At 40.8% G+C, this 26914-nt stretch overlaps 1 protein-coding gene across 1 annotated transcript in view; it reads right to left on the bottom strand.

Annotated features, from left to right (window-relative positions):
* Window positions 1-26914, bottom strand: part of cspg4 (chondroitin sulfate proteoglycan 4) — a 46230-nt gene continuing 19316 nt past the window's right edge. Inside the window, exons 2-10 of the mRNA XM_027173486.2 lie at window positions 20043-20206; window positions 15962-19519; window positions 14363-14833; window positions 11989-12165; window positions 7923-8121; window positions 5371-5502; window positions 4321-4481; window positions 3310-3493; window positions 1-3216 (exon numbers count right to left, since the gene is read on the bottom strand). Coding sequence (XP_027029287.2) covers window positions 1385-3216; window positions 3310-3493; window positions 4321-4481; window positions 5371-5502; window positions 7923-8121; window positions 11989-12165; window positions 14363-14833; window positions 15962-19519; window positions 20043-20206 — 6878 coding nt within the window. The 3' untranslated portion in view covers window positions 1-1384. The remainder of the gene's footprint in view (window positions 3217-3309; window positions 3494-4320; window positions 4482-5370; window positions 5503-7922; window positions 8122-11988; window positions 12166-14362; window positions 14834-15961; window positions 19520-20042; window positions 20207-26914) is intronic.

The raw sequence follows: 26914 nt of genomic DNA, 5'->3' as shown, positions 1-26914 counted from the left end.
TATAGTCTTATTTTTTATAAAAAAACAAACAATTCTCTAAAACACAAGTAGAAGTGGTACAGTATGTACTAGAAAATATAGAAAGTATGTGAAACCCTTAGAGCAAAGAATAAAAAAAATAGGCAAAGTCACTAAAATCAGCCAGATGAGAATACCTCAGACCCTTGAAATATAATATATCTGGAAATGTTAAAATGACAAAAGCACATTTTCCACGCTTGTGAAATACAATACAAGGGAATTGCTCATCAGCCCATATTTTCCTGTGACTAAATACATAATTATAGCTTTATTTTTGATTACATAAATGGAAAATGGAGCCACCAGTTTAGAATAATGACCTCATCAGCCATATCGACCAGTAGAGATGCTGAGTCACTTCCTTTAGGCTTCAGTAATATATATTTCTAGACTTGTATAGAAATTGTCATTCAGTGCCTTAAATCAGTCCAGTGGATGTATGGATAAAATCTCAGCTGTTTCAGTTGTTACATCACTAAAGCACTGAGGGTTTTTACGGCACAATGTGCTACAGATAGATTGAAACAAATTGATATTTTTAGGCAAAAAAATAAAATAAAAAAATCATATATTCTCTTTTAGATGTTATAAAAAACAATTATATATATATAATTATATATATAATTATATATATACCCACCACCATATGTTTTGGTGAGTAATTTTTACACTAAAAATTCTGTTTTCAGTTTACTAAATCATATGGGGCATATTTCATCATGCATCATTATAATTACTATTATTATGAAAAATGTACAATTTATTTACTTTCAAAATACATACAAGTTTTTCAAACATAGTGAGTAATGTTCATGTCCAAAAGATCAATTTAAATATTAAAAATGAATGTCAGTCTATCAATTGCTTGTTCTCTATCTGGATAAAAACAACAACAAAGAAACAAACCAAAAAAACCTTCTTAAAACATCTTCATTGCTGTAATGTACATTGTACAATGTTTTGGCAACTAACTTGATGTTTAACCTTATTAACTAGTAACGGAACACGCTAACATATTTAGGCTCTAATCGGACATTACTGAGTCTTTTTAGGCGAACCTTTATGTAAATCGGTTTCTGACAATGAAAAGGTGCATAAACCAGTCCTCATAAAACTTGGTCCTTCATCAGTGTAAGACGGAAGCAGATTCATGTGTTGGCATGCACTCATCGCTTATGACAACTAATGGATCAAAAGTTAATTAATCCAACAACATGATTTTTCTCAGCCTCTTGTATCTTTATAATACTGTTAGGAATGACTCTTGAAAGTTTTTAGAACAAACAAAATCCTATGTGTGAATCTGTCACTACAAACTAAATGTCAATACAGCATGATGAATCAGAGTCCTAGTTTTCTTCTCTCATACCCAGTACTGGTTCTTTTTCAGGGGTGGGTTCGTTGTCCGACAGTGCTGCAATAATTCAGGATCTGTGTCTTTAGACTCCACATTGGACATGGGGATGTTATTAGCTGGATCAGTTTTTCTGAAGGTTTCCTGAGCAACCTCTCCATTTTTTGGCTTGCTGGCAGCATTCTGGACATTGTGCTTTCCAGTTTTGTTGCGACGCACCAAGTAGTATGCTAGCATACCAGCTATGAGCAGTAGAAGGAGGATAACTAATATGGGGATAAGGATGGCCCATAGTGAGTTCCGTCTAGAAACAGGGGATTTATGGGAGCTGGTAGAAGGTGTGGTGGGACCTCCTTCATATGTCCAGTTATCGTCCCCTCTCCATCTGGCATCAGGCTGGCCTGATTTACTTTTGTCAGAGGTGTCCACAGATGTAGGGACCTTAAGCACTGTAGCACCATAGATTCCTTTTGCGTCATAAGGCACTGTCTGGAAGGAAAGAATGCACTCTGCTGGAGGGACTCCATGTGCCTTAAGGAGGAAGTGAGCCTCATCCTGATCTTGACCTTTATCCTTTGCATCCCCAGTGGAGTTCAGCTCTAGAGCCACTCGTCCCTCATCGAGATCTCTCTGGGAAAAGGATTCCACAGGCTGGCCATCCGCAGAACCTCCTCTTCTTATGAACCTTGCTCCCTTTGGCTGCTTTGTCACGGTGAAGGTTGGTGAAGTTTTAGTCTTGTTGGCAAGTGAGGTTGCATCTAACAGCTTTCTGTCCACCAGAACTACAGTGCCGCGTGGGAGTAAGGGATTCTTGGCCAATTTTACTAAGGGTTTGACTCTGATGTTGAGGCTGGAGGAAACATTAGCTGCGCTGCTGCGGGCTACAAAAGAAAAACTGTCATTTGAAGATGTGGACTTGATAAAGCGAACACTAACTCTCCCTTCCGTAATCTGTCTTTGGGTAAAGGCAGAAGTAGGCTGCCTGTCCACCATCACTACTGCATACTTGGGAACATTTGTAATTTTAAATATTACTTCTTCATCTACTGGCCCTCCTGTGGTTGCTTTCAGCATGGCTTCTGTGATAGGAGTCTCATCATCTCCCTGCTTGACTTGGATCTCTGGAACCTTATTAAGCACGAGTTTCTTAGCCAAAATGCCGATGTGCAACATGTATGGTTCTGACTGGTGCTTCCCATCAGAAACAGTGAACTCCATAATGCCATCAGACAAGGTACCATCGCTCACAAATGCCACCTGGCCCATGTTCACCTCCTCTTGGGTGAAATGTGTGATCCTGTCCCCAGTATCCTTGTGGATGATGTTTCCATTAATAGGGCTTTTTAAGATGGTGAACCTGACCTCATCTGGTGTACTGTCTTGGTCTATAGTATTTAGGTACTGCTTGGACAGTACAGTAGTAGATCCTTGCAGAGCCTCCAGCAGAAGGTCCAGACTGACTAGCTCTGGAGGGCTGGAGTCCCTTCGTCTGACAGAGATAAGAAAGACCTCCTCCAGCATCACGCCACCTGCTACAGCCTGAGGGGGGCGACCATGGGGGTTCAGCCGCACACGGAAAGAAAAACTGTCTGAAGATGCTCCTGAGTCATCATGATAGTATTCCAGCTTCCCTTTAACAATGTCCTCTTGCATGAAATATGGTGCATCACGGGGAAGGTCATCACCTCCAAGAGCGAGTCGGCCATGTTTCGGGAACTGCCGTATCTCAAAAACTATGTCCTGGCCTATTCTTTTTTCCTGTGGTACACTGCCTCGCAGGTTGGATGCATCCAGAATGGAGACATCAAACACCTTAGATTGCCCCTGCACCACTGACATACCTGAAATCGAAGAACAAAGCAAAACATCATGAATATACTGCACACCAGGAGGTAAGCTGTTTAGAAACTAATTTAACAGATGTAGCGTGGTACCTTTGTTCTTCCACAGCTGTGAAGACACATTGCGATGGGTGGCGTAGTATGACACTGTAACAGGGAGAGTGTGTTGGAGCTTTGCCGCTGGTGGTGATGACAGCTCAAGTTCTACAGCGTCTTTAACCACCCAGAAGGCCTCTGATGGCATCTGGTGTTCATAATAAACTGCACCAGCATCCAGCTAACGAATAAATCAAGAAAGAAATGAATAATGGATAACAAATCAAAGGTTTATTATGGTATAGTTATTAGGATATGATCAAATCTAAATGTACTCTCTCTTAGTGGAACTAAAATGAACCAGGATTATCGGTGACATATCCTCACTAACAGCATCATTTTATCGATAGGTTTTTATCTCAAATTCAAACAGATTATTTTTAAACAGCTCATTCACACCTGGGGGAAACACGGGCATCACCGATCCACCTATTGAGGTGTTTGGTATTTGGGAGGAAACATCAGAACACTGGGGAGACAGTGGAGCTGTGAGGATGCACTGTGAGGATACTACCTAGCGCACCACCATGCTACTGTACAACCACCTTGTTTTGTTAATTACCTTAATTTAGTTGAGGTCTTCAAGCACATTATACATGTGACTTTCTACTTTACACAGTCCCTGCTGTACAGTACTACCTCACATTTTTCAATCTAGCCTGTAATATTTGCTCAGAAACCTGAATTAGTGACTTTGCAGATGGGTCATCATCTACTGTTAACTGTTTTTATGTCAGTTAATCCGTACTCAGTCCATGTTGTCATTGTTAATAATGTATACTTATCATTATTATCATACTTATGTTTTGTATTGTGAAGAGGTAAACTATATGGCAAAAAAAAGCAGTCTAATTTTCGGCGTGACCGGAGGGCCGTTCTTTGAAAACTCTAAGATCATTACATCCTCAGATGAAGTGCGACCAATAAACATTTTAGCAAACCACTGAATCCCGGACAAACTAACTTTAAACACACTGAAACAACCACACAGATGTGAGATCCGCTCACCTCGGTTTGCGTAAATTGGCTGATTTCCTCAAATTGTCCACTCTGGTTGGGCTTAATGAGTCGTCCTAGTCGTGGAGGCCTAACAAGAGAATAGTTTATATCATCCCCATCCTCACTGGTGATTGCTCGCAGGATATCACTGTTGATGACTTGCCTGGTGCCTGGGACAACAGCAACACAAATACATGAATTCAGGTAAACATACAGAAATTAGGGTTTTTATGCAACTGAGCAATTGAAGGTTAAGGTCTTTCCTCAAGGGCCTTGCATTTGTCACGTGGTAAACCTGGGATTTGAACTCACAACCTTATAATCAGTGGTCCACCAGTTCAAACTTTACGCTTCCACATCCCAAAGCTTGTATACATTTATACCCTACATAAAATGTTGCTATATTACACAATTGCTTACACTTTACTGATGCAATAGCTTTCCTGGACATCACAGTTCTGTGATCCTCATGTATCGATGGTCCCGTGTGTTCACTGTTCTGTGCTTGTATATCCTGTACTTATCTCATACTGTTACATTTTTGCATTATGGTCCCGGACAAATGATATTTGCTTGTATACATTGGAAAGAAATGAAATTTGTCCAGAACCATGGTCCTGAACTAGATGCTGAGATTTAGTTTAAAAAGTCTTCAACTCCATTTCTGAAAGTGAAATACATATTCTCAAATAACTTTGGTTTCATAAGTAGCTACTAGCTATCACTCGCTGTATATATATTCCATTAATTTCATTAAAAATCACAGCTATAATCTTCTAGAATAAGTGGCAAATATATCTGGCATTTCTATACCGGATTATCAGATTACTATTCTTGCTTTGCAGACCAAGACCTATATTTGCCTTGATGCATGTGTGTAGAAAACATACACAGGCCACTGAAAGTGAACAGGATGCTCACACATACAGTACTAAGTGTTCTCACCATACTTTACCCTACAGGCCCAGAACAGAAGTTTGTATGTTCCTCTCTGGGGAACTCTCTGACATGGCTTTTTGGGTTTGAGTTTAAAGATAGAATTACTAAGAGACAACGTACCAGGAAAGACCAATAGCTCGCCTTGTACTTCCACGGAGATCGTCAGCTGCCGGACAGTAACGACGAAGCGGTGAAGAGGAGATGTGTGGTCTCCGTCTGTCACCGTGAAACTGAAACCACCAGATTCAGATCCTGATGGATAAAACATGAAAACTTTGGTTAGACAAACATGAATGACATAACTTGAATGAAGTTTACATTACTGTGTTTTGGACGTGTATTTTTCTGATCTTGATCTTTTTTGCACAGAAGAAACTCTGTAAACATGGAATGAAACAGTGGGGCTGTATCTCACCCCCGATTGTGGGGTATTTTTCCTAAACAGAATGTTTTAAAGTGTTTTATTCAGGTTGTGATGGTGGTGGGGCTTGAACCCTTGACCATCCCATCGACAAGCCAGAGCCTTAATCATCAAGCAACCACTGCCCTTATGTAGGCCCTATGTATGCTTTATGGCCATAATAATCTATACAATGTTTTTATAATATATAATATAAAATCCAAAAAAAGGAGGGGGTCACAACTAGAATATGTTTAGTATATGCAGACACCTTTATCCAGAACAACTTGCATTACATACAACTGAAGATTAAGGTCCTTGTGAAATAGACTGGTATGCTTTGTCTGGTGGACCTGGGATTTGAACTCACAGCCTTCGGGATGGTTGCCTAACACCTTAACCACTAGGCTACCACATCCCGCTCAGACTGAGAACCGTGGAAAGTTTTTTTTTAATGATAGTCAGACAACTTACAGTAGCTAATATGTAGGTAATCTGAGGTTATTATCTATAGCTAGCCAACAATTGTTCAATTTCTAGTTCTCATGTAATGTGTGTGTTCTACTAGATTTGTTTTAGTCCATATATGCATGTGGTCTTGTGTGTTTTGTCTTCTAGTTTCTTTCTTTATTTAGATAGATAGCTCGCTAATGTTCGGCTTGTGTAGCAGAACAATAAGCAAGTACAAACACGCCATGGCAATGAGAGATGAGGTGGCCAGATGTGAACAGTCTGTCGAGGGACCAGAGCTAATCTCCTTGTCTCCTTGCTGTGGCTTCAGCAGAGGTGTGTCTGGGACTGTTATTTATTTATTTATTTATTTATTTATTTATTTATTTATTTATTTATTTAATCCAATTTCCTCCCATACTCACAGACACTACTGACTCATTCCATCTGCTCAGGCAGCTGATAGTTCTACTGTTACTACAGTATTTCTCAGAATATAAACAAAACAAGTCATTTCATCCACCTCGACCCTGATCAGGATTAAGAAACACTATAAGTTACATGTTCCTCAGTGCTGCATGCACACCCATTAACATCTCATCCTTACTTTGGCCAACCTTCATATTTGACTTCATATCTTAGCTTAAGAGTTTCAAGGTTAAGATTCAGGACCAATCTTAGAGCAACTCTGAGCAAAGGAAAATACAAGAACTTTTATCTTAGAGAGGAGGCGGGAGTTAGAGAGGAGGCGGGGCTAAACCTGTTACTAGGTATGACATTCTTTTGAAGACTGTGATTGGTTGTCCGATAAATAAAAAAAGGAGCGCTTTTAAAATCTGGTCTATTAAAGGCCTACACATTGTCCATGTGTTAAGATATTTGTCTATATCCTGCAGATATTATGTTCGTCACCGATCATATTAGAGATGCGACAACATCGGTATAATTGTAATAAATGTAATGTAAATGTAAACATAGCGCAGATGGTATGAGATGTTAGCATATCTCTAAATGCCATACAATACATTTCTTCTTCCTCTTCACCTTTTGGCTGTTTTCTCCCTTCTTAATAGATGTATGTCCCTTAAATGGACACTTTATAAGAACTGGGTTTTCTTTATCAATACTAAAATGTCCTGGAACGACTACTTGAGTAAAACTGTTTTTTTTTCTTTTCTTCACACAATCACAAAATAAAAAAGGTTGTTGATGGAGGAATTAAAAAAGAGTTAAACAAACAGAAATGCTTCTGAGTATCTGAATGGAAGGCAGAATGGTACATTTTTGGTTTCCTGAAATGGTGAAAACAATAATAAATGAATTAATAAATATAGTATCAAATATGATATAAAATGAAAAACATATATGCAAATTAGGCACATTTAAAGGGTGAAAAACGGTTTTAAAGAAATGTTAAAAATCTAAAATTCATCTGATATTTCATGCTTTACATGAGAATAATCTCATAATTTCATTAAAAATTTAATTTAAACACTGTGGTATATATTTTATCTTACATTATCTTCATCTTGTTATATTAGGGCAGCATTATCTCGCCATTTCATATGATCTCATTTTTATCTTTATTTTATCTTATGATTAAGGATTTTTGCATCCTTGCTGAAAATAAACCAACAACCGTCAGTGGCGATGATAATAGCGAACAACTTCTAATTCAACAAAAATATCTCTTAATGGTGTTGAAAAGAGACACGTGTTTAGCCGTGTAGGATCAATTCAATTTGACGTTGTTCTCATAACTTTTCTATCCACTTATCCCACTCCAAGCAAACACAAGGACATTTGTAATGGCCTACAGTACCTTTATGGAGGAAAATGACTTCGCCATTGTTGATCTGAGCTTGGGTGAATTTTTCAACACTGTAATCAGGTGACTCTTTCAGAGCAATGATGCCACTCGTGGTTGCCTCGATGTTGAATACCAGCTCGTCTGGAGGGGTGTCCATATCTTCGGCGCTCAATGATTTGCTTGTGATTTCTGTTTCTTCACCAACAAGAAGCTGAGCAGAAAGGGATTAGGGGTGAGGGAAAATACAAAACATGGTTAGGGGCGGAAAAAAAATAAAACAAACCGACTGTGGATTCCCTAAAAATGGATTTCTTTGTTTGTTGTAACATCATGGCATGTTATCCAAAGATAAAGTGCATTGCTGAAACGGTTAGGTCTCTCAGGCCTCGATGAGCTCTAATGGACCTGTAATGGCTGGAGAGCTGAATGGAACATTAATTGAAAGAGCCCGAGCTGAGAGCAGAGCTCCTGAAAGACATTCTTAAATAGCAGGAATCAGCAGGGAGAACAGAGAGGCGTGTACTGAAAGGCTCATATCGATTTATTCAGGCTCTCTCTCTCCACTGTTGCCTTCATCTACTGCTTTCTAGACACAACCAGAGAGGTTTAAAAAAGGAGCTGGCACAGAAATTTATGAAGCAGTGGACTGAACAAGCAAGTACTACAATTCCATTACATTTATCCAAGCTATTTCCATTCAACACATGCCTACCATTACAGCACCTACTTACTTGAACACCATGAACAATGTGTTACAAAATATTCAGAGTAATCTGTCAGAAACTAAGCCAGGAGGAAGGCCTGAAGTGGTCTACACCCCAAATATAGATTGACAGGTAATAGATTATTGCATGGATTCCATGTCAATGCCCAGATCCTGTCTCAGTCAGGGTCACAGTTGGATCTGATGTACATTCCAGGAACATTTATGACCCTTCTCGGGAACAACATACATTTTTAACTGATTTGTAGATTAGATGCAATTTGTGGTCTGGCAGTGACAACATGATGGATCTGGTATTCAATCTCCCAAAATTCTGATCAGTAGTCCAACACCTTAACCACTAAGCTACCACATACAGTACACCATAGATAGGACATGAGTGAAAATGGATAACCCCAAAGAAAACCACCCAGATATGTGGAGAACATGTACAGAAACCACACCGAGATCGACTCGAGGTCAGAATCAATAGAGATGGAGCTGTGCACCAACATGCTGCCTACATAGATTTAAGTTTTTGCCATCATCCATCCATCATAGTTGTTATCCTACACAGAGTCACAGAGAACCAGTTGTCAATCCCAAAGTCTCAAGAGGAATAAGGCAGGGGACACACTGGACACACAGGACACACAGGACGGAGTGCCAACTCATCAAACAAGTTTGACAAGATGCCAATCATTCTAAAAAGCATGTATTTGGACTGGGAACCAGAATACACAGAGGAAACATTGGAACTCCAAACACACACACAGGGTAGATATGAGAATCAAACTCTTAACACCGGGACGTTTGAGTCAAACGTGCTAACCACTAAGCCTCCATGCCTTGCACAATAAGTCTCACTACACTTAAAAAATATGCAGTGCATAGAAATTAGTTTGTTTAATTCTAAACACAGGTGGCTTAGTGGTTAGCACGTTCGCCTCACACCTCCAGGGTTGGGGGTTCGATTCCCGCCTCCGCCTTGTGTGTGTGGAGTTTGCCTGTTCTCCCCGTGCCTCGCCGGTTTCCTCCCCCGGTCCAAAGACATGCATGGTAGGTTGATTGGTATCTCAGGAAAATTGTCCGTAGTGTGTGATTGCGTGGGTGAATGAGAGTGTGTGTGCCCTGCGATGGGTTGGCACTCCGTCCAGGGTGTATCCTGCCTTGATGCCCGATGACGCCTGAGATAGGCACAGGCTCCCCGTGACCTGAGAAGTTCGGATAAGCGGTAGAAAATGAATGAATTCTAAAAACAGTCTGTTACAAACTGAAAGCACCATCAATGTGATAGCAAAAAGTCAAATGCTTGCTTAGGAGGAAAAATAGACCATGATTTAATATGCATTAGACTTTTTGATTTAGAATTTTTTTTTGTGAAGGCTAGTTATTGCATTGTGGATATCCATGAAATAAAAGTAAACTTTGACACGATGCCATGGCAAAGTTTTTTGAGATATCAAAAATCCGTTTGTAATTTCGCATTAGATTCAATCGCATAAATCCTCTAGGAGGAGTATTTAAATGTTCAATGCATGCGACTGTGAAAAAATCCACCTTTGTGACTGACACACTTCCTGGGGCCTGTTGGTGGCGCTATACCCAAGACTCACAATAGGCACATCGATGCGATCGGAATCCTTGGCCGAACATACACACCGCGTGTCATCCCAATAAGACATTTTTTGCTTTGATATTAGACATTTCCTGTTTCTCTGTATTCACCATTACTTAGTCGCCTCGCCATGGCAGCACCGTTCGAGATATCAAAAATCCCTTCACAATTTAGCAAGTGCAATGTCTCGGCATCATGTTCACCACGTTTGGTGTCAATCAATGAATTCCCTAGGAGGAGTATTTAAAAGTTCACCGCATGCACTGTGAAAACATTCACACGCATCCTGTTGGGTGGAGCTCATAGTTTAGAGCGCGAAAGTTGTTCGGGTCGATGCGTACCAACTCTCGTACATGTGCGTACATAATTGCTCGATCTTTGCACAAATGTTTGTTTTTGCATTACAGGGGGCGCTACAGAGCCCCCCTGCCACGCCCGTATTCCAGCCTTTGCCCAAGCCTAGCGTCGCCTGACTCTGACATGTGTGCCAAAGAGTTTTAAGAGTTTTCGAGCATGTTAAGGGACCCCAATTGGCCAATTTGTGCACAAAAAAAGAAGAAAATAATAAACCTGAGCAAAAACAATAGGGCTTTGCACCAGTCGGTGCTCGGGCCCTAATAATTCACAGCATTAGTCACATTAACTTTGCACTTCCCCATGTCTGGACTGAAGGTGTCACTAGTATTTCTACCACACAAATGAACACTGCAGATTTAATGACACGTCTTCCACCACTTGGTGGCAGTGTTACTATATATTTGTGTCCAAACTGTGATTGAAATCGTGCTGGAAATTTATATTTTTACACAATGTATAACGCATATAACATTGATCAGAAGCTGTGCAGCAAATTTAATTTAAGCTCACAGTGGGAGAAGGGCTGTGCTTGAAAGAGACTTAACAAGCCATCATTAGAGCAATTAGTAATCAGTGTCTGATTGAACTACTGGGTCTCCTAGATTTTAGATAATGCAGAGACTCCACAGGCTGCTGGAATGAGAATGTGCAGTGTGTGTGTGTGTGTGTGTGTGTGTGTGTGTGTGTGTGTGTGTGTGTGTGTGTGTGTGTGTGTGTGTGTGTGTGAGAGAGAGAGAGATCCTGTTGTACTTGTGCATGTTAAATAAATGAGATAGGCGTATGATTGAGGCTTCGCATTAAATAAGAGCACGAGGCAGACAGACACGGTGCTGAGTATGTGTTTGGAGGAAGGATCTCTAATGAACACCAGCTGGAGTCTGACTGGACAGGATCTGAGGCCCTGAGCCTGTGTCCTCACTATGTTATTCATCATGTCTGATCATCTGCTGTAGGTCAGACAACACTGAACTTTCCTGCTTTAAATCAATGCTAGCTCGAAAGCAAAGAAATGAATACATGGGAGAAGAACAGGGAAGCGAGGAGTAAAAAAGAGAGAGAGAGAGATAGTATACACAGTGTACGCCTGGAAAAAGGCATATCATTACTTCACATTCTGTGGGAAAGTAATGGAGAATGATGATTGGCTGGCTTGATCTGTCTCCTAAAATCCAAATTCCTGCCACAGACATGGTTTTTCCAAAAATATGAGCTCCCAAGCTGATGTGAGACCACAGACAACGTCGGAAAACAAAACAAAAAAGATACTCAACTTTTCCTGTTGGTATTTTCCAACCCTGTATCTGCTCCAGAGCCTTTGAGGTTTTTGAGTCACCCTTTAATTCTAGAAAGATTTCGGAGTTATAACAAGTGGAGCTGAGATATTTAACGCTGTACTGTACCTCCAGGCCTGTGTTGTGTATCAGCTGCGGCGCCTCGTCGTTGACAGGGATCACCGTGATGCTGATGGTGATGGGGAGACTGCGGCGCATTAACTCAAAAGCAGTGGCTATGAACGTGAAGTTGTCCTTTGTGGACTCGCTGCTGTCATGAAGGTAGTAGACAGTTCCCTGCTGCACCTGAATACAGCACAGTAGAGAAAGCACACAACTCAGACATACTTTATATAATAATAATAATAATAATAATAATAATAATAATAATAATAATAATAATAATAATAATAGAAGCATACTCATGCACAGGAAATAGAAACTGTATGTTCAGACTGTAGGGAGCTGCCGCTTAACACAGCAAGATGTACAACAAACAATCACATCCTACACATCGAAGAGCACATTAAAGTAGCAATAAGCTAATATAAATAGTTAGAACACACCATACTACACTACAGCAAAGGAATATCTCTCATAACCTGGGCTGGATTATAAGAGTAATATTTAATCATTGCACACTCATGCAGATATAAACAAAGCTTGTGTTTATATACATTTATTGTAGGCGTTTAATGCTGATGTGTTGATGTGCTTTTACCCCAGGGGCTGTAACAAAGAAATGATAGCAGATTGAACACAGTGCTGTGTGCAGATTTTAAATGGCCTCCAGATGATTGCCGCCTCACCAAGGGAACAGCTTAGTATGTTCTCTGATTGCAAGTGTTTATCTGGTGCCCTGGTCTTTTAGAAAAAAAGCGACTCTACTTATTTTGACACATTTGTTCGACTCGTTCTGTTTCACACTCATGAATTCCAAGTCCTAGTGGCTGTTACGTCTCATGCCAAGCCTAATAGTAGGAGTCTGTTGAGGAACACACAAACTGTTGCAACTGCCCTGGTTTGATATTACACCGAGCCACATGCACAGTACAGTAGCATGAAAAGAGCCACTGGTCCCGCATGAGTGAATGGAGAAATTCTTACTGATGCCTGATAATGAGAATGATGCAGGCCTCCTTCATTTAGGGACCATTATTCTCAGGTTTCAGCTGTTTGCACAGCCAGTTAGCAAATTTTTCCCCCCTCTCTCTCAATATGGAACTCATTTAGACCGCTGCTGAATTCTGTCATCTACGGCTTCTGGTGTTATGGAACAAAGCGCTCTCTAAAGACAGAACAAAAAGGATGCTATAGAGAAAGAAAAACTTGTAACATTTCAGTAGACTAGACTTTATTTGTCCATACATTTTGCAGATGAGCGTTTAGCAAGATTTCAAGGTGTCGGGTGGCGTGAAATTCTTGAGGTACTTTGAAACCCTGACATTTATCCCTAATGTATCCAAGAGGATCTCACAAGAATTCTCCTAAGAGATCTCAATTTATGTGAAAAGTAGCAGAGGTTAAGGATGAGTAAGGGTTTGTAGGTTTTTCTCATGGAAACCTTCTGATTCAAAGCAGCTCCTAGTATAATCGAATAATCCTAGAAATATCATACACAAACACCGAAATAAAACTACAGAACATTTCACTTTCAATTTTTCTGTTCCAGTCCGTTTATTACGACATTGAATCAAAACGAAGTTCAGGTTTACGATTCTCCCAATCTGGAACTACACAGTCCGTCCTAACAGAGGAGTTATTGACAGGCTGGCACTGCACAGTCAGAGCTGTGTGTGGACGCTTTATTATAGGATTATATGGGCCAGTTTATTTTGGCTTGGGGCAACCGGACATCTCCGTCAGAGTTTCCACTGGTTCTTACACAGAGGAGGAGCTGAGGCCAAGCCCCATACTTTACCGTTAGGAACAGTGTCTAACCACCTCCCTGAGGCTCAGCACTGCTCAGCACTTAGTGCTTTTCCACCAGAGACCAGTTATTTTACTCTCACACTTTCCACTAGCAGACATTTGGACCAATGCGGTAAGCATCCCACAGATAGCAGCTTCGGCAAAGCCTATTCTGAGAGGATTCAAAGAGCACTAAGATCACTGTGAACACTGTGAGATGTGAGAAATAGAAAGGAAGAAAGAGGGAAGACATTGATTCCTTTTGTCACTGGAACACAAAGAGCACCAATGCTCTGCATTACAAACAAGTGGCATGATTAAAGTCTGGCATGGCTATTGTTCAGTGAATGGCTTATAATTAAGACGGTATTTTATTTTATGCTTGTCTGGTTTAAATGATGTCGTTAATCTGGAGAGAAAATCTATTTGTCTCAAATAATATACGTTTCAGTCGTCGTCTTTTTAATTGATACAAAAATATCCTCAGTTTTCCCTGCCTTTTTGTCATCAGGGTTATGAAAGATTTCCGAGCAGAACAGAATGGTGGGATCCACATAGCACTCTGCAAACAGAGAAAATAACGTGTACTCACATCATCCCAGGTGAAAGACACAAGCCCTTCTTCATCTCTGTTCTGATATCTGATTTGTCCATGCAGAGGTGCCTCCTCCATAAGGAATTCGATATGAACGGACCGGTAGAAAGGGTGCGTGATGTTGAGAATGTCTTCGGAAAGAGTCACGGCATCTCCTTCCCTCACTGTGAGGTTGGCCACTTGGACAGGTATGATCCGGGGCATGACCTCTACCTGCACCTCGAGGTCCTTGATTGTAGTGAAGCCATTACTGACATCTAGAATGAACCTGTCTTGACCCTGTAGTGAGACTGACACATATAAGACCGTGCCCATGTTTATGTCCTCTTGTGTGAAAGACTGGATATAGTCCAGCACAGGAGACATTGTGCTTTCTGTATCATTGGTCAGTTTGACCAAATGGCCGAGCAATGGAGTTTCTTTAATGCTGAACACTATCTCAGTAGGCGAGATGTCGGCCTGCTCCACCTGAAAGAAACGTACGATGACATAAATCTTAAATTGCTACTAGATAACATTCATTCATTTTCTACCACTTATCCGAACTACCTCGGGTCATGGGGAGCCTGTGCCTATCTCAGGCGTCATCGGGCATCAAGGCAGGATACACCTTGGACGGAGTGCCAACCCATCACAGGGCACACACACACTCTCATTCACTCACACACTCACACACTACGGACAATTTTCCAGAGATGCCAATCAACCTACCATGCATGTCTTTGGACCGGGGGAGGAAACCAGAGTACCTGGAGGAAACCCCCGAGGCACGGTAAGAACATGCAAACTCCACACACAAGGCGGAGGCGGGAATCGAACCCCCAACCCTGGAGGTGTGAGGCGAACGTGCTAACCTCTAAGCCACCGAGCCACTAGATAACATATTAATATAATTATACTTTATATACTGTAAAAATGTGATCTGTGTTTCTCTTCAGGTCATATGCATTCTTTTTAAATCCCTAAGTTTAGTATAAATACATGTTCAGACAATTCAGTCTCCTATTCAGATGGACTCATAGCTTATAATGATAGATTTTAGGGAAAGCTGGCACAGAAATTGTAAGCAGGCTCTATTTTTTACCATCTATTATGCATGTCATGAACCTGAATAATATTAAAGACAGGGTCTTGTGATTCAAATAGAAAGTTCAACCTGTCATTAATCTAATTGTCAGGCTTAAAACCATTTTTAAACATTTGTTAAATATTTGACCTCATTTAAATGAATCAGATTTCACAAATGTAAGCTTTTCTCTGCACTCGAATGACCATTTATCACCTTGTGAGATTTAAATCTCGCTTTGACGTGCGAGTCAAGAAAAATGAATAATAGTGGATGTACTACAGTCAGGTCAGTTTAAGCTTTGACGAAACATATTTACACTTCTTTCAACATAATTTCCATACAGTTTATGTGTTACACACTTTATGTACTTTATCAAACCGATACTCTAAGTTTTATGTTGCGATTTTATGCGATTCTGCACTGATGAATAATTTTGTACCCCATTAATTGTGGTATTCTTATTATAAAAAGCCGTCATAAAGTTGTAAACCAAACGAGAAATAAGATGTCCTCAAATACGCCCTTACCCTGAGATGATCTTGATCGATGACTGAATGTTCACCTTCATATGCAATGAGCATTACGTTGGAGGTAACTTGAGGTTCAGACATATATCCTTGCTTGAGTATCTTAATTCTGAAAGTGCCTTTCATTGACATGTTCTTTGCGCTCACGGTGAAGGTGAAGGAGTCCGTGGACCGGAGGCTCTGGTCACTGTGCTCATAGGAAACTACACCTTTCTTGAGGTCTTCCTGAGTGAACTGGTTAGCCTCAACACCACTGACTATAATTCTGCCATCTCTAGGAGGAGTGTTTATTTCATATATCATTTCTGAAGCACTCCTAATGTCCATGTTGGACTCTGTGCCCAGAAGACTGGTGTCCAGAGTCATGGTGCTGCCGTAGTCCATGACAACCATTGTGTTATTGACTACATGCAGGTACGGATCACCTGCCTGCACCTCTAACAGTGCTGTGGTCTTGTGCAATCCATCAGACACTTGAAGCTGAAACAGATCCCGGTCAGCACCATGATGGACAAAGAGAACATTCCCATCTCTCAGGTCTGCCTGTGTGAAGCGGTAGAGAGGTTGTGAAGTGTCTGTCGAAGACACGATGTTACCTGAGAGAATTCCCATTCGAACATAAACCAGTTGAGTGTCATTAAAGCCGGAGTCATCATCCCTGAATAGTATGTCATCAGTGGTCAGTAAACGTTGGCCATTTCTTTCCACATGAAAAGGTTTATTAATGACTCTTTGAGGTACATAATCATTTCTGGATTGAATTGCTATATTAAACGTTCCTTTGAGCACCTCCTGTCTTCCGGTCTGAACATTAGCGCTAGCTGTATTTACTTCGAAGACGAGAAAGGTGAATTGGTCATGGTTGGTCTCTGAGCCATCGTGTTTATAGATGAGCCTGTTTAAGAGTATATCTTCGTTACTGAAGACTTGAATTGCACCGTCGAACCTTTGCACGCCAGGAGGCGAGTCCCGAATGAGATGTCCATGCACAGGGTCTTCTATGATCCTGTAGACAAAGTCTGTGGACTGCGGAGACTGCACCCAGAGGTGTTCTTTACTAAGGCCACTTTCATTCCCTTCTAGCACCAGCAGTCTCTCATTTGTTAGTACAGGTATATTGGAGACAGCCTTGACACTGATTGGGTATGTGTATAATTGAGAGTACTCATCCTCTGCGAAAACCTTAAACTGAAAATTGTCCTCCGTATCAAAAGCCCTGTGAATTGTGGGTCTGTAACTGATATGTCCAGCCTCAATATCATGTTGGGTGAAGCTGTCTTTATCTGAAAGATCTCTATCCCGCAACATCAAGGAACCTAGTATCGGACGCTTCCAAATGACGTATCTGATAAAAGCCGAGTCAATATTTTTCCCTTTTATCATAGCTTCTAACTCAGATTGTTTGATAACTCTTGATTCCCTTGATACGATTTCAAGAGGGACGATATTTACCGTTACTATCTGAGCAGGCATGATCTTAATGACGAATGTATTGTCTGGAAGAGATAACCGTCCGAGCTGAATGTTAAAACGCATATACTCTGTTTCTGTGGCCTCCAGTTGAGCTGATGTTGTAGTACTGTACATAAGTCTATTCTGCTCCAGATCAGACTGAGAAAATTGTGTCACTCTCTTTGGCACACTGTCATGTCCAATCATTTTCAGTTCTCCAAATCTCAACGGTTGCGTGATATTGAATATGATATCTCCATTTTTGGGAGTGGCAGACACAGCCAGGTTCTCTATCCCTATGGTGGAGTTGCCTCCCTGAATGAGTTGTAGCCCTGTGTTTGTCACCAGGCTCAACTGTGGCTGAGTTACTGCCAGCCCAAAGGTGGCTGAATGGCTGTTCTGATTACTGTCTGAAACTTTTAGGGTAAGTGCATCCACTGAGCCTCCTTTGTGGACATAGTAAATAAGTCCATCCTTGAGCTGTCTGCACGTGAACTCTCTCAGGTTCCTTCCAGGGTGCTCTGAATTCTGAATGTAACCATGAGGGTCTGGATCAGAGGTAACAGTGACAATCAACTTGTCACACCGCTTGTCAGAATCAGCAATTTTGACAAGGTTGGGGCTTAAACGAGTGCGTCCATTTGCTGTGATGGCAATGTCTCCACCGCTAAGCTGGGGTATGTCATTGACAGGAAGAATTTCCACTGGAAGTGTGTATTGGTGGGGGGTTTTCAAACACTCTGGGAGGTTGGAACCATGAGCAACCACTTCTAGTTGGATTTGATCATTGTGCTTTTCAATACCATCATGAAGATACTTAATCTTTTTATTCACAACATCTAGAAGTGTAAATTTCTGAGTGCGCCTAGTGTTGATGTTCATGTCTACTAGCCCAAACCAAGGATCACTCTGAAGGGTGAAGATAATTTGCGACTGTCGTATTCCTGCAGCATTTAGATTGAGCGTTGGGTTCAGGTTGTGTATATCTATAAAAGCTTCTCCCCCCTCTGGAACCAGGAGAGGGGTGATGTCCAAGAGCTTAGAGACATTTCGAAAAATCTCTGGCATGTCTTCTGTTGGTAAACAGTGTCTATAATCTGGGGTTACATAAACATATGTTATCTGTGGCGGGGCTGTAGTTGTGGACGCTTCATCGTAATAGGTGGAATATTCTTCATAATCTTCTCCTTCACATTTGACATGAACATCTTTGGTGATCAGGGCATCCTGAAGACTTCTTTCTTTCTGGTTCACCTTGATTTCTCCTAAGCAGCCAATGAAAGACTCTGATGTTATCTCCTCTTCCATACGAGTCAGATGGCTATCACGGAACACATCTTTCATTTTCCCCTGGATACCTCCTAAGTACAAATTTCCCACAAGGTCCAGTTTTTCTGATCCATCTAGAGGAGCCGAGACCGACTGACTATCCACTGTTATCTCAAAAGTGTTTGAATCAAGCTGCATTCTTATCCTGTGCCACTGATCATCTTCCAGCTTTTCTTTCGTGTTGTACAGAATTTTCATGCCACTGCCCAAATCTGCCACAGCTTTTAAGTACCCTCCATTTATACCCAATGCAATGAAATCAGACCCGTCACCTGGATGAAAGAGAAGCAGAGCATCTTCAATAGTAGTTTTCATCAGAAATTCTATATTGCGAGGACCGCTGTTAGATCTAGTCCAGGTTGGGAAGGATACAAAAGACTCTGGACTGATAAAGTTGGTAGCCTCCCCGTCTCCTGCTTCAAACTCACTGCTGCAACCGTCTTTAGTGTCATGGCAGACAGGTACAGCTGATGATAAAATATTAAACCGATGAGACTCGAACTTTATTTCACTCATACAGCCACGGAGGAAGGGGACAGCGGTGCTGAGGTATTCAACATCCAAGTCTCTTACGCCTCCAAGGAACACTCCCATGTCAATACTGAGGTCCTCTTCCTTTCCAGGCATGTCAGCGAATGTTGAAAAAATCTGATCTACGATCAGGGTGAGTTTGTTTTCTTGTAGCGAAAGAGAAACATGATGATCTATAAGATTGTTAAGTTGCACACCAGAGGAGGAGCTCAGCAACACTTCCCCTGATCCCATATCTATTCTTGCCTGTGGAATCGAGCACAAATTTAAGCATTATTTATTTATATATTTATTACATTTCTTCTGCAAGGCATTAGGATTAATGTAATACAAACCTACACACACACACACACACACACACACACACACACACACACACACACACACACACACACACACACACACACACACACACACACACACACAAAGGACAACCACTTCAGACATATGCCTGGTGTCATTTGGCCTTGAGTCTAAATATTTTCTTTAAGTGCTGACAGATATAAACTCAGATGTTCAGCTCACTCCTACTAAAGGAGACATGAGGACAACATACAAGTCTAAATAAATAGAATGCATCCCAAACCAAATTACTGAAATACAAACAGAGTCTTTCCAAAAAAAAGAGAAATATAATTGAATTACACATAAACTTGATCATCTGTTATCAACAATAAAGAATTTAAGGATTGATATGCCATAGTATTGTTGATATATATTAAAGAAACAATATTGTTTGGTCCCATAACAATGTATTTGCGCTTCTCACCTGTAACCTGCCATTGACGAGCTCCAGAGACAAGTAGTCTCTGTTTCCAGCAGCTAGGAGAAGCAGCCCACTGCGTCTGCTCGTCTTAAACTGGAGTGACAGATGAAAACTTAACAGATCCTGCACCACATCCATCCGGCAGTAACTATCCCCGAAGTATGAAACTGAAAACAGAAAAAGAGTCGCATGATGTATGATGCATTTAGCTCTTACAGCTTTTGTGTAATTCAGAAAAAAAGGAATGTTTTACTATTTACTAACAAATGCTATGTTAAAGCATCTTTTTCTTTTCATACAGAACTCTTTTGCATAAGAGTCTATCAAGCTAACACATTTAGATTTGCCAATTTTATTCCATTCTTCTGTGTAAAGATGCTCCAGCTGTAAAGCGTGTGTGTGTGTGTGTGTGTCCTGTACAACAGCCCTCTTCAAATCATTCCACATTGTTTTTGTTAGGATTTTGATTAACGCTCTGACTGGACATTTCAAGAACATGTATCTTCTTCTCCTGAAGCTGTTTCTTTGTAGAACTGGATTTGTGTTTGAGTTGTTATCACACTGGAGGCTGAGATTGTTCAGGATTTGTTCCAAAATAGATTAGTATTTTATGCTAACCATTATTTTCTCTTTTCTGAGTAAAAGATTCCAAGTCTCAGCTAGGAAAAAAAAGCTCCATAGGATAATGCTGCCACCACCATGCTTCACTGTGGGTATGGGGTTCTGTGGGTGATACTGTAAGCTGTCTTGTTTTTATGCCAAAGATCTTGTAGAATTATGATGAAAGTTCTGAAGTTTTACCTTGGTCTCCTCACACCATAATACATTTTGCGACATGGCGTTTGTTGATTTAGGCAGGCTTGGATCTTCTATTTATTTATTTATTTATTTATTTATTTATTTATTTATTTATTTATTCATTCATTCATTCATTCATTCATTCATTCATTCATTCATTCATTCATTTATTTTGGTGTCTAAACAGCCAACCCCATAACCCAGATGTGAAGAATACATGAGATTGGTGTCACACACAGAGACTAATCAGTGTTGCCAGATATTCCTGCAGCTCTTCTCATGTTGCTGTAGAGCTCCTGGCAGCCTCCTTTAGGAGATTTCGGAGGGACATCCTGTTCTCTGGGATTTTTCTATTTGTTGATGGTAGCCTTTCACAGTGTTACATGTTGCAGCTAATATTTGGAAATTATTTAGCAGTTGGATGAAACCAAGATTATGTAAATAATAAAAAAAAAATCCTACAGAAAGAACAGTGGGGTTTCTGATTATAATCACATTAAATGTGGAAAAAGATTTTCCATGATTTACCAAAGATTAATTTGAGTTGTGTAGTTGTGTAGACTGTCCACTGTATGCTGCTAATGTACAGGACAAATGCTATGATACACCACAGATATATGACTGGTAAGTTGATTGAATCTTACACAGCTGCCAAAAAAAAAGAAAAAAAAATAGGAAAATAGGAAAATGGGAAAATGGGAAAGGTTGTAGAAAATGCTTAGATGATTCATAACCCCATGAGGATGTTTGGCTGCCAGCAGTGCTACAGATTTTCCCAGGCTTTGGCTGCGTGATGTCTGACTCTGTGCAAATTCAGCCACCTGTTCAGCACAAATCTCATCAGAAAAAAAAACTCAAACACAACAGACTCTTCCCCCTCTTCCAATAGTATATACACAGGAAATGAATTGTTTCCCATTGCTTTCACTCTTGAACTGAGCTGAGCAACAGCACTAGGTCTCATAGGCAAGCGTTTCCAAAGGCCTGAGCCAAGCGATAGAGATTAATGCACATTTTACAACCTCCTACGCAATCTACATACTAGAAGTCACTTCACTATGACCCCTGGAAATACCCTCCATGCAGTTTTAACACTGGAATAGAGCTTCGTGGCCTACATATGCGTATGAGAATAGTTTCCAAAAGAGATGATTTTATCAGGGATTATACACAGACAGCATGAAAGCCTTCAATCTTTCATTAATGGCTCACAATACAAAACTTTCAAAGACTTCATATCTGTTGGAGTAAAATGACTTCAAGCAATAGTAGAAACACAGTATTTCATGTACTGAAGCCTTTCTGTATCTCTTATGAAGTTTCACATGTCAAGCTGTCATTTTCTCATTGAATCATGCTCGGTCGTTTCATATGACATGTGAATTGCTGCTAATCTGCAACTCTTTTTCATATCTAATCATCTGGGATGTGGTTTGGCTTCAGCAGGTCAAAAGAAAAGCAAAGGAAGAAATAAGTATCGGCACTCCAGAAAGTAACGCACATAGAAAGACACATAAAATGACTCGATTGGACGGCACTTTTAATCCACAATAAAATTCTAGACATAAATATGCAGGATGCAAATATGCAGTGTCATATGAGGTGAAGTCATCTTTTAGCAGTGAGCAAGCGGGATGTGTTTTAGAGTTGACTAAAATACTAACCGAAACGTTAGGAGGAAATATACAGGGGTAAACACAGAGCTTGAACAACTTAGTTGTATAATTGACTGGATATACAGTAGTCATATTTCTCCCTTGTAGGTTTGCATGTAACAGTGTAGGTTTGGAAATTCAGGAGCAACACATAAGTAGTTGGAAGAGGAATTAATATGGTTAATTTACAACAGCTTCACATTTTGTACATAATGGATAGCTCCAAAACATCTATTATTACAGTTCATGTAATATAGTGCATTATATAAGCAGTAGGGACCCATTATGAATTCATTTTCACGGCGCACACTGCAAATAATGACGTCTCAGCAGTACAGATATCCTGAATCGAGGTTCATTGCTGCAAACTGTACACTTTGCTTTACTTTGGTTATGTTAATAAACCTGTGGTTAGAGAACAATAACATTGCAGAACAATCCTGCTAGCTAACATTAGCAACTTTTCTTAAATGTAATCAAATCAAATTTTATTCGTCACATACACATACATACAGAGTACGACATGCAGTGAAATGCTTTTTACATCTGTCCGGTATTCAAGAATAGACACTTTGTTTTTGTATTCACTCATTCGTTCATTCATTCATTTTCTACCGCTTACCCGAACTACCTCGGGTCACGGGGAGCCTGTGCCTATCTCAGGCGTCATCGGGCATCAAGGCAGGATACACCCTGGACTGAGTGCCAACCCATCGCAGGGCACACACACACACTCTCATTCACTCACACACTCACATACTACGGACAATTTTCCAGAGATGCCAATCAAAATCAAAGTCTTTGGACCGGAGGAGGAAACTGGAGTACCCGGAGGAAACCTCCGAGGCACGGGGAGAACATGCAAACTCCACACACACAAGGTTCACACACCAAGGTTCTGGAATATTTTAGAATTATCGAACGTTTTCCATAAATGAGTATACGTTACAGCAAAAAACAACACATGTTGGCAGTGCAACGGCAATCCAGCTCAGCAGGAACCACACGTTTGGCAAGACTAGCTATATAACACTGAGCAACATGTACAGAGTTTATTAACTCCTGGTTGTAAATGTACAGTCAAACCCAAAGGCTGAAGTTTAATACATTGAACCTATTATGTAACTACCTTCTCATTACTCCTTCTTTTTTTGTGCTGACTTTACATTTTTTGCTCTTACAAATGCAAATATATGAGAGAGCTACACAGCATGTTGTTTAAATTGTGCAAGATCGTGCCTTAGTTTTGTACATAACAAGCAATGTATACATTTTCATACAGGATGTAGCCTATTTACACTGTATGTTTATATAGATATGTGTGTGTGTGTGTGTGTGTGTGTGTGTGTGTGTGTGTGTGTGTGTGTGTGTGTGTGTGTGTGTTTGGCTATAGCCATGTCTGATGGCTACGAAGGATGATGAATGGCCCAGTTTATGTTTACAGATCTCATGAGGAACTTTGCATGCCTTTCTTTATACACTTTCACGAATCTTCCCCTCGTCTCAATCCCTCAATCCCAACTCCAACTCTCCCTGCTGCTTTCAGTGGCCTATCACATGTCTGAAATGAGAAACAACCACAGTAAAGCTGCAGAAAGTTCCACTCAGCCAGTTCTAAGCATTAAAAAAAAAATAAATCTGTACATGTTACATTTCTATGAAGGATCACCATGGCAACCGTTTTACTTTCTAAGCAAACCGTCAGCTTGTGTTCGTGCTACACAATTATGGACCTCAGCCTATAAATAGTGGTTACATTGGTTTGCTGATATTTTGTTCTGGTAGTGATGCTATGCTGGTAATTATAGGACACATAAGACAGAATAAGGCACTGTGTATGACAACCTTCTGTGTATTTAGCAACCGTTAACGTGGTTGCAAATGAGCTCGGAGTTACTGACACATAAATACAAAGCCAATCATGAGGAAAATAAAAAGCATGCATGTCTATACTGTGTGTACTTGTTACACACAGCCTAGGTAGTGTATAGAAGGCTCCGTTTAATGTGAATCAGCTTCAGGCAAAGTCGAAATATTACATCACTCCATAATGAACTCAGACATGAAAACAGATAATCAGTAAATTAAGCGAGTGGTGGTGGTGCTGCTTGATTCATGGCTATTCTCACCCATAAAACATTCATAATGAAGTGCACCATCGACTAGGCCCCTTTATTAGAAATAATTAAGACCGCTCAGGGATTGAGCCAGGCGCTGTTTGTTTGTTAATGTTATTTAAAGCAGCTGTAGCATGTAGATTTTTTTTCTGTGTGAAGACAACCTGGAATGTTACTCTGGTGTTTTATAGAGCCAAAGAATTCTGTTTTGCTTTCCTCTACGAGGCTCTGGTTTTACAACCGACCTGAAATCTGCACAGTAACATCAAATCAAACTGCAAACCAACTCAGCATCCCTTAGCGCTCCAATTCACAAAGATCCTCAGAGGAGTCCAGGCATGAGTGGAATAAAAAATACAGGTCTGGCTATAATCCATAACGGCAACCTACATTCTCTTGGAGAGAACTCTGTGAGGATATGTAAGGTCCTCAAAAAAAAAACAAAAAAAAACCCCCACAGTACTGTGTTAAAAAAGAAACTTTTATGGCTCACTATCATTCCTTATTAAAATTACAAACTAATTTCGCTTACTACAAGAAGATGTATGAGACAGGATGCATTATCTGTGTTAGTGACACATATATGTACATAGGTGGTATTTTTTGTATTGTATTTTCCTCACTGCATTGTGCAACCTTGGGGGTGAGTAAGATTGAAGGGTGAGAGGTGACTGGTGCGGGAAAAGTCCTCCATCTGGAGAGAAAATCACCTTAAAACTTTCCAGAACCTCTTTTCCCTTCCCCCTACTTTCTGTGTAAAACAATCCAAACCTCACAGGCCTTAATCGAATTCATATTGAACTCATGGTAAGTGCCGGGTTTCATGTTTACTTTGCAGTACCTCGTATATAAAGCTTCGGGGAAAACCAGGGGGCTCCGTCATGCGTTACACTACTACAGTACTGTATTCCTGTACTCCCAAGTCACTCCATGCTGTGTGAACAGACTTAGTATGAGCTGCAGCACATCACTCTGAGAGACTCACGACATTCATCATAAACAGTGCTGCTGTATGATCTCACTCACCTATCAGCATTTTGTAAGAAAAACAGCAGGCGGATGGGTCGCACTGTGTGAACGAGAGCAGGACTGCATTCTGACTCCTCAGCACAAAGAGCTGCTCTGTGGGCTGCTGACAGTCACACTAGTGTTTCGACTCACCGAGCGGCAGGGTGGTGCCGCTGAAGGCACTGTAATTATTACCAAACTGTCGAGAAACAAATGTTTATTTATTCTGGGTTGATGTGTGCGTAAAGAAGGAGTGTAACTCTTCTGTCTTGTCCAGACGTGAAAGTGTCCAATGGCAGATGCTTGAGCAGCGTTTACTTGTACTGTGTGTGTGTGTGTGTGTGTGTGTGTGTGTGTGTGTGTGTGTGTGTGTGTGTCTTGTAACAGGGAATACATCCATGTTTATACCTGCTTTACTTCCCTGCTTGGATTCTGACCCCTGTGACTCCTAATATCTGGGACCACATGCTTGCTGCCCATTTGTTTTCAGGACACTGACAACGTCCTGGAGAGGAGATGAGGAGAACGGAGGAGGGGAGGGGTCAGGAAGGGCAGGAAATGCTGACGTCTGGACCTCCTTACCAAAGGTTTTAGAAACATGTGTCCTATTATATCTTGGGGATTCTGTTGGTTTCTTCCGTAGCTGACAATAATAACGACTACGCCAGTCGCGCTAAACACAGTGCGTCTTTGTGCAGCTGCATGGCATAATCAAACTGTGAACGATCTCTGAAGTGCTTAACACTGTACAATGGTAACTTTGTGCTCAACATTTCCACTGACAGTGTGTAAACCCGTACATTGTATCACTGAGCATGCTCACGAATGAGCAAAAATCGCAGGAGATTTAACCTCCGCCCTGCTGCTTTTTGCTGAAATTGTTTTCTTTGCTCTTTCTGAAACTGTACTGAAAAGTGTGCAAACGTGTATCTGTCTTTTCTACGCATGTATTAGAAATAGTTTTTCAACATTCAAGCATTTGATCAAAATGAGAATTTAATTCTTTGCAGCTGAAAGCACAGGATGCTCAGTCGACCCTGCTCAGGCCCCTTGCTTATGTTATGTCTTCAGGAAGGCTCATAAATGCTTTTCCAGCAGAACCCCCAGCTCCCAAACCTTCCCTAAAGCCTTCAGGGAACTCCCTCTTTAGCAGTAGCTGCTTACGCCACTGTTTCCACCAGCTACTGTTTCTCCACCGCACCCAGTTCTCGTCTACTCTCTTGTACCCAGTCATTAGTAAGACATCACGACCTCACTGCCTCCTGGCTCTCTCACACTGCTAAAAAGAAACACTCTG

The sequence above is a fragment of the Tachysurus fulvidraco genome, chromosome 10 (genome assembly GCF_022655615.1).
Source record: "Tachysurus fulvidraco isolate hzauxx_2018 chromosome 10, HZAU_PFXX_2.0, whole genome shotgun sequence".
In the NCBI taxonomy this organism is placed as follows: Eukaryota; Metazoa; Chordata; class Actinopteri; order Siluriformes; family Bagridae; genus Tachysurus; species Tachysurus fulvidraco.
Note: the sequence above shows the minus strand (reverse complement) of the source record. Positions and strands in the feature narration are given on the sequence as shown.